Source organism: Nymphaea colorata, chromosome 7 (assembly GCF_008831285.2).
Source record: "Nymphaea colorata isolate Beijing-Zhang1983 chromosome 7, ASM883128v2, whole genome shotgun sequence".
Lineage (NCBI taxonomy): Eukaryota > Viridiplantae > Streptophyta > Magnoliopsida > Nymphaeales > Nymphaeaceae > Nymphaea > Nymphaea colorata.
In genome coordinates this window covers 7677741-7689204 of record NC_045144.1, presented here as the reverse complement: position 1 = coordinate 7689204, position 11464 = coordinate 7677741, and the positions used below count along the sequence as shown (strand labels likewise).

Sequence of the window (11464 nt, the reverse complement as noted above, 5' to 3'; positions counted from 1 at the left end):
CGATACGATGCGAAAATCGATACCAGAAACGCCGATAGCACTCGGCCCCACCGACTAAAAGGGATTTCGCAAGTTTATTTTTTTAAAAAAAATTTAAAATAAAATAAAACAAATTTTAAATTAGATTATTTCAAAAACTAAGAGCGCCTCCTAATGAGCGAAAAAAACGATACGGAACAACTGGTGCAGGGTAGATGGGGTGACGACTTTGCCCTTCCCATGGTGGCCGCTTCGTGTCCCTTTTGGTATTTTTATATCTTTAAAAAATAAAATAAAAAAAAAAGAAAGTAAATTCCTTTTTTCTGAATGTATTTTATTTTTTCGGTGGGACCCGGGGAGAGTCGGGCGGGGTCATATCATCCAAAGCAAAAGTTAGGCATCGGCGGAGGGAGGGAACGGCGAGCCGCTCTCTTGTGGCTCGTGCCGTCCCTTTCTCTCTCTTTATCTCTTACTTTGACCGTCTCGGTGGCAGCCACTCACCGCCGGCGACGTGGCGAGACCCCGTTGGCGGCCGGTGACGGCCGGCTCCGCACGAGCAACTGAGCAGAGGGAGAGGGGGAGGAGGGGTGGGCCCCACACTCTTCCCCCTCACCTGCTCACTCTTTCCCTCTCCCGGACGGCCTCGGACGGCGAGTTGGGCTGTGCAGAAGCTGACGTGGCACCGGCTGGCGGGAAATGGCGGAATATTTAAAGCCTCGGCATCGCTCCCTGGGTTTCCCCTCTCTTTCTCTTCTTTGTTGATGATGGCTCCCTCTTTGTGATTGTTTCTCCGGTGGTTTACGATTCTCCGGCGAGACGAGACGGGATGTCGTCGGCGTCCTCCACCTCCGAGGACGAGACGGAGGACGGAGGCGCGAGGGGCGCCGAGTCGTCGTCGCGAAGGCGGGGCTCGTCCTCGGCGTCGACGCGGAGGAGGGCGAACGGTGTCTGGCCCGAGCCGTTTCTCGAGTCGCTCGCAGTCCGGGTCGCCACGGACGCGGCTCGGTCAGGCGGCCGGCTCGCCGCCGGCTACGCCCTCGCCAACATCTTCCAGGTTCGTACTCACGATCCATCATCTCTTCTTCTTCTTCTTCTCTGGCCTGCGCATTACGCAAGATAACGCAGGAAAAGGAAAAGCAAACGAGAAAAGCGAGAAGAACGAAATGCATAACGTAGAAACGGGGAACGGGATCGCGGGCGAACGATCGTCTCGGTTTTAGACTTGAGGATTATCGGTCGTGATCTTCCGGGTTTCTGGTTTGGGAATCCCGCAAGGTTGCGGTTTCTCTTTAGGGAGACTTCATCCGTTGATCAAATGGCGTTAGGGTTTCCGTCTTCATGGCTTTCTTTGCCGTTCTCGTTACAAACAGAATGTGAAAAAAGACGAGAAGGAACGATTCTGTTTAATTCTTCAGGTTTTCGTGGACCTTGCTCGCGTGCTTTTGCGTTTCTCTTTCGAATAGCATAGTTTTATTCTTTATTTTTTTGTGATCTTGTTCTCTTTGATATATTGTTTGCAGCTTTCTTTTCATAAACAGTGTTGATCATTCAGTAGCCGCGATTCTGTCTGAGAGTGATCTATTTTGTTTTTCGTTTTTTTGCAACTGTTAACTGATAGTTTACGGACGTCTCTCTCGCTGCGAAACGCGCTGTCCTCAAAATAAATGCGTCTGCGTCGGTCTCTCTCTCTCTATTTCCATGGCGTCGCTGTAATTTCATGGAGCTTTCTCTTTCTAAGTCGGTTAAAATTTGGAAAGAAGCTCTTTTCCTCCTTTTTATTTTCCTTGTATATCTCGTGGACGCAATCAGCTTGAGCGTCTTTTCCTTTGGGAGCATTCTTATGGGAAAGGGAATGCTTCCATTTCCAGTCCGACCTTCTGTGTTTGGCTAGTTGCTGACTGCACACATCATTCTGCATCCGGTAAGGGGTTCTCGATTCCCTAGAGAGAGACAGAGAGAGAGCACCCAGTAAGGTGTAAGTGGGCGGGAGAAGCCTTTGGTCGTTATTCCTTCATTGTCATCTCCTTGTCAATGGGATTGGGGAGGGATTCTCCTGTTTGGCTATCTTTCTGCTAATACTGGAATCGCCCTAAAAGACTGTCATTCTTTTCATCTGGGCGACGCACTGAGGGAGAGAGAGAGATCACGATGACAGCAGGTTTCAGTGTTAAAAGATCTCTTGGGCATTATCTGTACGTTTCGGTCCTTTCAGTAGTAATATCGGCTGTGGTGGGATCTACTAGTGTTCATTCTTCTGTTGATTGGAAACTGTGCTTTCCCTCTCCGTTCCCTTTGTCTGCTTGTGTCTTCACCCCTTTCCTAATTTTACACAACCGCCATCATCATCATCATCGCCACCGCTGGGAGAAGCCCCCCACCCCCGTCCGCTCACTTCTGTCACCTGCTCCGCTCGCTTCTCTGTCACCCGCCGCACCTCCAAGTCTCAAAGTAGAGAGCGCGCGCTTCTTCTCTCTCTCTCTCTCTCTCGGTTGAAGTGATGACCAAAGGGGTGTCAGTCTTATGTTTGTGCCTAGCATGGGTCAAACTTTTCTAGCCTGTGAAGTCTATGTTCATCTGCGTTGTGCTATCTGCTAGTTACTTATGTAGCTATACTTGTTACACACTTAAAAAACGGAAACGCGTGGAAGTTTTTCATGAAATTACTGCATGATTAGCTCCTTTCCCTACCTTCTTTCTTTGACCATGGATGCCTACGAGTTGGGCAGTAATGATCTGTGAAAGCGCAAGAGCGGGCTACGTTTTATGATTGATGTAATCATCGCTATCATCCATGTAATCATCTTCACCATCACCATCATGTAACGTGCAATTGTGCGCCTAGAATACAAACTCAGCCAAACATGTATAATCCCACAGTTTATAGCATATTCCTTTGCTAGCGTTGAGCTTCCTGTCATCATCTCTCCACTCATCGTCATGATCTGAATGCTTGTCTAATCACGGAGAGTTGGCGTATGAAATCAAGGGTAGAGGACCACATGCACTTTTCTATTTAGACGCTAATATTGCATGTGTCACATGCATGTGGTTGGTGGGCTTTTCTAGGGCAGATATGATCCTAGATTCACAACTTTGAATACTTCGCCGTCTTCTGAGATGTGGGGACTCTTTAATTTTGGCCTTGACCGCCTTAGAGTTAGGCTTGTGTACCCATCATAGTCTTACCTGCACAAGTGGATAATTTTTCCAATTCTCTTCGGTAACCGCATGACCTAACGCCCACAATACCTTGCCTTTGAATGTTTGGTCACTCGGCTGCCGTCTGAATCCTGGTTATCTTATACATTTAGGCATCAATCGATGAAACGCAACCCTTCGAAAAGAAGGGGGAACCGAAAAATTCCCGACTCGAGTTAGGTTCATGGAGATTTCAGTATTCCGTTCCAGTTCCAATTCCAATTCTAGTATGTGGTTCATGAACTTTTTGTTACCTTTCCATCGATGCCGTTCTCTGCCCTGTCTATTCCATATTCGAGAGGTCAATATGCTTTGAAGGAGTTGAGTACCCTCCATTTCTCTGCATGTCATTACATCTCACAACAAAAGGGATGGCTACTACCAGCGCCTGCTCCCTGGTGGTACCAATTGGTACGATCATGTTTGCTTTTCACAGGGACAGAGCAGTAGGTTTCTCCAAGAGGGCTCAGTCACGAGCCACCAAGGGCCAGGCAATGGCGGATTCCGAGTCCATGCCTCCTCCTTTTCAGTCTTTTTTGCTGTTCTCTTACAAACTGTTTTGACTTAGTCCGGCTATGGGCAGTGGACTTAGCCGGCGCGGCAAATATTTCCTTATAGAATCATGAGGTGTACTTCTGCCGTGGCGAAAAGCCGAGAGAGAAATTCTATCACTTGTGCGCTCACGTGATCAATGCTTTACTGGAGGTTTACGTATGCTCTTTCCTGCCTGCCTCTTCCCATTGGGTCGTCATTTTCTCCCTTTGACTCCCCCATTAAACTGAACTCCAGTACCACTGCATGTCTGTCTTTCTGATTTAAAACTCATTAAGAAACAGAGGGTAGGAACAATAAAAGCAGAAACTCTTTGCCTGGTATCACGTAGGAAGAAAGGATTTTGGCCTTCTCTCTCTTTCTGACCATCTTTTTAATTTTCAAAGACTCTATATTGTCCTGTAGTTTTATGAAAAAGGGGATGGAAATTTATTTCACTGTTCTGCAACGGCTGCTTTTTCTGATCTCTCTTTTCGAGTTCTCTCCCTTTCCCTTTCACCTTTTCAATTTTCTTTTCTATATTTTTTCCCCCTTTCTGTTTCGCCTTTCCCACCGGTCGCTTTGCCTCATGGCTCCGTGTATATGTTCTTTGTATGAAAGAAAACAGTACAAGCGTAGATCACACCCGAGGCTCTGTACGGCTTGACCCCTTGTTGGGTAAAGCTTGAGTTGACGTCTTTTGTCTCTTGTTTCTGAATTACAAGACAATTCAGATCAAGTACGCACAAACTGTATGGTGGTTTTCCCCACCCCCACCTTCCTCACCTTGTCTCTCCTCTTTTCTTCCCCTCCCCTCCATTTCTTATTTTCAGTTGGGCAGCTCAAGAAACTGCCTGAATTCCCGGTCAAAAGGCTGGGAAAGTGATTGTGTGCGTCTTCGCTTTCTCGAGGGCATGAATGATGTGAGAGAGAGAGAGAAAGAAGAAAGACAGGAAAAGTATTTTAGAGAGAAGTAGTTTAGAGAGAGAGAGAGGTGCTGCTTGGCTATCATAAATTTTCCTATTTATTTACTTTAAAGTCCTGTCAATCAGCCTACACCAAAAGTACAGAACCTATGAATAGATGATAGAGGGGCATAGAGAGGTAGGATGGCAAGGAATTGTCATTTCTCCAACACTAATAAAATAGTTTTTCTCGATATAGAAACGAATAAATACGCACAGAACACCGTCGCACATGTGATGGGAGTACAGTTTTGGTCTGCTTGTGGGCAACACCTCGGTCGGTTAGAATGTGGGAGTGCTTTCTACCTTCTTTCCTTCTCACGCTTCACGTTGCATATGATGATAGTATGATGACAGTAGAGCAGGAATTTGTTTTCCCTTTCAACTTTATGATCGGAAAGGTCAGTCAGTTCACCGCCATCGTCTGACTTGCGGTGGGAATTTGGGAAAATCTGGTGCTGATCTTCCGTCGGTTCTTTCACGCGCTGTTATTTTGGGGACCAAAAGAACTCATGTCCAGAGTTTGTCTTTTAAATGGACTATCTTTACCAGATTCTGACTTGTTTAATCGGTAGAAACTCTTGGAATGTCTGTGTGGTTGCGTCTCGTCCCCCTTTTTGTTTCTTCTTTTTATACTTTTACTGACCGGTGGGCGCGGACCTCATCCCTGTTCGGGGCCATTAAAATTTTTTTAGTGTTTCAGTAAGTCATGATCATAGTCATACTCTCTCTCTCTCTCTCTCGTTTCTTATTTAGATCTCTGACTCAGAAACTTGAAAGAACATGTTCTACCAATGGATTGTATTCTTTGCTTACTAAGAACTGCCCTTTTTTTGATGTTCGAAATGCCTTGTAAGGGTGTTCCATTAATCTAGCCAATTAGACATGGCGATTAAAAGCTTTTGGTGCGTTTGTTTGTTCCAGGGCCTGTCTTCAGCAGAATAATAAGCAACAAATTTTTCTTATATCCAGAGAAGAATGTCTTCTGCTCACAGTTTTATGTCGCATAATTTAGCTAATGTAGAGGTGGTGTTCCTTAGTAAATTTATGCATGCGATCTGATGCGGATTGTTCCAAGTGATCAACCCTCAATGTGATTATAGTACTCAACAAATTAGGAGGTTGAAATTTAGTGGTCCAAATTATATGTACCAAAACTTAGTCTCTTTAAAATTTGTGATTTTATGTTAAAATATGACGCAAGTGGGGTCCTACTAAAGCAACTATGCCTGACTATATCTATGGCCGATGTACATAATTTCTCTATATTATGTAAAAAATGCACATAGTCTATATTTTCCATCACACTAATTGGGAACCTCTAGGTGCAAGTTGTTTCCTTGCCATTCAGCCACATAAGTTCTTTCCCTTGTTCTTTTAAAAGGACCAAAGAATAGATTGCATTTTTTTAACGTAAAATTGTGATTTGCCTGTGCAATAGATTTTAATATACGGCGTGTCACTGAAAAATACCTGTAGGGCTATTTATATTCGCAGTTACATTATCAAAAATCTTGATCTCTAATTAGATATTTGCATGGCTTTGGAAAATGAAGGAAAACTGGGGTGTTTGGATGACACCCTCCAAAACCCAGTTTTTGAAAAACTTGGTTTAAACCAAGTTTTTTAAGTGGTTTTTAAAAATTGGTTTTCGTGTTTTTTGTGAATAATAACCTGGACTTCCTTGTGCAAAACCAGTTTTTGTGAAAAATAAGTTGTGGGCAAATCCATTTTTCATGTTAATCCAAACACTTCCAAAAACCAAAGTTCTGCCTCAAAAACATCGCTGCCATCCAAACGCTCCAGATTCTTTTTACTGGGAGACGCATACTCATCAACATGAGGCATGGCAGGCTCCGGCCTTGCAACCATGACCCCTTGAGTTGAAGACTTCCATTTGCTCAACAGCTAGTCTGTCTCTCATCACATGACGTGGTGGGGACCCGTCTAACCCAAAGTAATGCATGGAAGAAGAATTTATACACAGATACTAAATGAATATATAAGGTTCGGTGCAATAATAAAAGATCTAGCCGTGGCCTTCACCACATAGGTTAGGTTTACTTAATTGTATATATAAGGGTCCAACTGCAATAATAGAATCTCTAGCTGCGCCCACCACATGGGTTAGGATAGTTAATTGTACACGTAAGGTTTGGTTTCAATAAATTACGTTGAATGCATATATAAGGTCAGATTGCAATAATGAAATCTCTATAAGCTAGCTGTGGTCTTCTTTCTTCACCACATAAACATGCCTCCATAAGAATTTTCAGTCTCCATCTCTTCTTTTCATTTGTGTGTAGCCTATTGTCCGCATATGAGTTTCATGAACAAAAATGTAATGGATCTATGATAATTAGATTTTTAAATCTGTGTAAGCTTTGTAAGATTTTGTAATCAATAGAGGCCAGTTTTGAAAATACGACTGGTTTAGCATGTTTCTGTCTATGTGTGTCAGTGTGAATGTCTTCCAAAGTTATGTTTACACATCTCAAATTGTGGGAAGGCACTGGCTAAAGAGGTCGTTTGGCAACAAAGTATCTTTCTGGGTGTCTCGAGGCTTTGCTCCAAAGGTAAGGTTGGAGTAGGTTCATCGGACACTAGAGCCGATATTCCATGCAACAATTTTTGGAGTAGATTCATGAAACACTTGCAAGTTGTTAATGCTGCCAAGCTACCCAGAAGAGAACATTTCTAAGCACTGACCTAAACTTGGTTTGTAAGATGCATGTTTTTTCTTGGAGAGCTTTTGATTTTACATGGGCTAATGTTGCTCCAAACGCCTAGCTGAACATGAAAAATACTCAGAAATTTCTGAGAAAATCATGCTAACCGGTAAGAAAAACATGCTCAAGCTGGAACCGCTTAGCAGCATGAACTAGACTTTAGAAACGTGATTAACTTAACTAGTTAATGTTTACCGTGTTTCTGCTTCAAAAGTTTCATATTTTTTATTTCCAAAATTGTCTTTGAATGTGTTGTCCGTATTTTCCTAGTGTGTCCAATGTTTATATATATATGTGTGTGTGTGTGTGAGAGAGAGAGAGAGAGAGAGAGAGAAAGATAGGGAGATATGCATGATTTTAGTTGGACTGCCTCTGGGGATCATGAAGATGCGCTATCGAAGTTGATGTCTCGCCCTGAAGAGATTTTACCTTTTTAATTGGTTTCTCAATCCTAATTTAGATTTTTAATCCGGAACCATGGAACTATATAAAATTTGTTTCATATTTTCTTCGCAAATAGAGAAAAACAATCGGTGATAAAACTTGTACTTGAATGGGTATTGCCGGCAAAATAAATCCTTATGAAATTGTTTGCATGAGTTTTTGACCGCGTCAGCAGAGTTGTTCTAGCATCCTTTTTTTTGTTAAAAAAATGAAACCCCTTTTTTATTTCTAAAAAATGGTTTTTCCACTCTCTTTTCCAAATAATTTAAAGCTTAACTGGACATGGCATCACCCATCTAAAGAAATGTTGGCATCTTTATTATGGATGAAAGAAAGCAGCCGAGATAAAGGTTTGTGGAAGCGCCAAGTGAACCCATGCTGTTAATGTGATTAAACCGGCGTTCGGTAACAATGGCATTGTTCTTTTGAAGTGCACATCTTTGGGTTTGAGAACATAAAAGGACGTTTGATTTGGACATGTTCTTCATGTCAGTAGACGGGTGGATATGCCGTCCGTCCTCAACAACAGGATGAACTGTTCTTCGTGTCCCAAGAGTGGGAAGAACAAGACACGGGTGTTCCCCGCGTCCAAGATATGTGGTTTAACCAACCTCCAAAAAAGTCTTGAACAGCTTTTCTATGGTCTTCATCACTTGGCGGAGTTTGGAATTTTCAGCTAAAAGTTTAGGTTATTTTAAATTTCAAAGTTTAAGAAGCACTTTATGTTAAAAAAAAAAAGGTGAAAACTAATGAAATTATTTTTGTGTAAATAACCTACTTATCTCTCTGACGTCGGACGTGTAGTCTGCCGACGTGTATCCCTCGAGTGTTGATGACCTTGGTGTTACTTACTTACTATAAGTTGATTCTTTTCGTGCTTTGTTTAATTTATTTTGGAAGCATCGGTTCCCTCCTCTTAAACAATGAATTCAACGTAGTACAAGGACCGAAACTATACTGTAATAAAATGCATGGCAAGTGGCTTGTCTTGTTCCATCCTTTGAACATTTATCAATACTCATGATTTTATTTTGCTCATATAATATATATATATATATATATATATATATATATATATATATATATATATATATATATATATATATATAGAGAGAGAGAGAGAGAGAGAGAGAGAGAGAGAGATTTAGCAAATAACAGCGTTGGCAATTGTGCCTTCTTGTCATATTGAAGGCTCAAAAGCCAGAAGTTGCCGTGGCATGAATCTTGAGGCGCATGTATATATAATAGTTCTGTGTGCAAACAAGAAATGAAAGACAGTTGGATTTGTTTTATTGTTAGTTTTGTTGTCATTAGATAAATGAAGGACATTGATATAGTTATTTGGATTGTTTAATGGGAGATCTAGCTTTCCTCTTCATTTTATATATACGGTGAGGGAGAAGAGAGAAAGAGAAACTTGGTTATTACTTCTATAAAATATATGATGCTTTCGTATGTGTAAACTTAAACCTTTATTTGTCAAATATGAAATCATTTATGTCCTTGTCCTTCGAATTTGGGTTCTCTGTAATTGGTATAAGTGAAAAGATGGATAAAAGGAGTGGAGCAAATTTGTTATATGCAACAAGGTACTGTCGATTTTGTCATTGTTGGTCGGCGAAGAATATGGTTTCTTACTGGCTTGTATATAATCCAATTTTCGCTTGTTCACACTTGTGCAGGTTTGCTCCCAATGGAGAGCAATATCTGGTTCCGAATTGCTGTGGCAGGCCCTTCACCGCCGGATATGGGGCATGAGCCGTCGATCCCATGCGACTTGGCATGACGATTACGTTTATCGCCACCGGACGGCGCTCAACTTCCACATCGGCCGCGCGACGTATACGCCCCTTGAGCTCGCCGGAAACACCGACGGCGCAAACCGGAGGAACACATGTCTGCGAGTGGCACTGTCCGATGCTTACTTGGCCTGCGGCTTCTTGGATGGGTCGGTCCGGGTCTTCGACATGGGCTCGAACCACTGGGTAAGTAGGTTCAGGCCAACGAACCCAGACAGGCTCGGTCCCTTCTCCCATAGCATCTCCGGTATCGTCTTGAGGGGCAACAATGTTATATTCGCCTCCCTCGACGGCAACGTCTGCGTGGGCATGATCCCTGGCCGGAACTCCCGCCTCGCGCACGTCGGCAGCGTCTACGACGACGGCCTTCTGATCGATTTCGCTGGCTGCAGCCGGTGGTGGATTGGACTCTTCTCCGGCGCCCCCGGCCGGGCCTTCCACATATGGAACGGCGTCACAGAGGAGATCAGCTTCATAGGTGGCGGCCTTACTGACCCCGAAGCGGTCCTCGGCTGGCAATTGCTGACGGAGCCGCAGCCGAACCATCGGCTTGGACGCGTTAGGGTCGCCGACGAGCATCTAGCAGTGGCGGTGACGGCGTCGAAGGCTGTCGTCCTTGATTTGCAGCACGGCGGATTCGTGCTCAGTGAAGAGGAGCCCGAGGAGGGCATTGTTGTTGACTCACTGGACGTCCAAGGGGATCGGTGCTTGATGGTTTACGCCAATGGCGTGGCGAAGGTGGCGAAGGTGAGGGGCATGGAAGAGGTCTGCAGCTTCTATCTTGGGGATATAGACGTTGCCCAAGTCAAGATCTTGTGCAGCTTGAACAGTGGCTACGCTTTTACCTCCATTGATGGAACCATCAGCGTGTGGGATGCGGAGGCTGGTGAATTTCTCTATGATCTGGAGTTTGGGATCGACGACGGGACGGATTTGGTGGCCGACGACGAGCATGTCGCCGGGTGCTCGGCCAGCACGGGCGTGCATCTCTGGGACTTCAGAGCCCTGTTTTAAGAGCTGCCTGTTCTCGGCATCAGATTGGAAAATGTGAGCCAAGATCTTGAAATCGGCTGTAGCTCATGAACTTGATCGTGTTTCTTTTGATGCCTAAACATGCGGCTAGCGCTGCTAAACAAGGGAAAAGAGAACTAAGAATGCTGCTGCTGCTGCTTCAAGGCGCCAATTATTAGGGTTTCATACATTATGTTGGTGTTTTCCTTTTTTTTGTTAGAACCGGAGCATGACACCTTTTCGTTTTAGTGCCGTGGGGAAGATTGTATCTAAAAGATTAAGCAGACATGATTCTTTAGGATGTCATGAGGTTTTTGGTTTTCTGGCTGTGGGGAAGAACATGTAGGGACTATTTCTTTTGTTGGTTGTACTTGACTCGGGGAAGAAGTTTTGTAACCAAGGGTGCAGGTTTGCGCCATCTATTCTCATCCGGATTATGCTTTCTTGCTTCTTTCTGCACCTACTCTCCTTGTATTGACTAGTTATTCAATCATTCTGTTGCTGAGGCTCCAGTACTGTGTGTTATATTTTGGGCATCTATGTAAAGTGAAGAAATATGACAGAGAGAGAGAGAGGAAGGTGAAAAATATTCTCATCTCTGCTTGGATATTCCCTGGATGGAATTACCGAAAGTAAACGTTGTAGATCAAAGAGTATTTTGGGGTAGTAGCTAGGCCTCTCTTTGTTCACTGGCAATTCTTTTATCATGGCACATGGCTGCATTTTCGGTGAGGTTTTGACTGCTGTGCTTGCGAATCATCAACTTTCACATGATACTCCTGCCTTTGTTCGTGCTTGTTTCTGCGCA

The 11464-nt window shown here is 43.7% G+C and overlaps 1 protein-coding gene across 1 annotated transcript; it reads left to right on the top strand.

The window, feature by feature from the left end:
- The first annotated feature begins 402 nt into the window (after positions 1-402).
- On the top strand, positions 403-11149 carry LOC116257063 (transcriptional regulator STERILE APETALA). The gene is made up of 2 exons (XM_031633678.1): positions 403-1033; positions 9529-11149. Exons 1-2 carry the CDS (start codon positions 806-808, stop codon positions 10657-10659), a joined length of 1359 nt encoding a protein of 452 aa, XP_031489538.1. The 5' UTR covers positions 403-805; the 3' UTR covers positions 10660-11149.
- Positions 11150-11464: the final 315 nt, after the last annotated feature.

Excerpts from the sequence above, each read along its gene's own strand:
- LOC116257063 (XM_031633678.1), top strand. The coding sequence starts at position 806 with ATGTCGTCGGCGTCCTCCACCTCCGAGGACGAGACGGAGGACGGAGGC. Across the intron at positions 1,034-9,528 it reads CCCTCGCCAACATCTTCCAG|GTTTGCTCCCAATGGAGAGC; the intron begins GTTCGTACTCAC and ends ACACTTGTGCAG.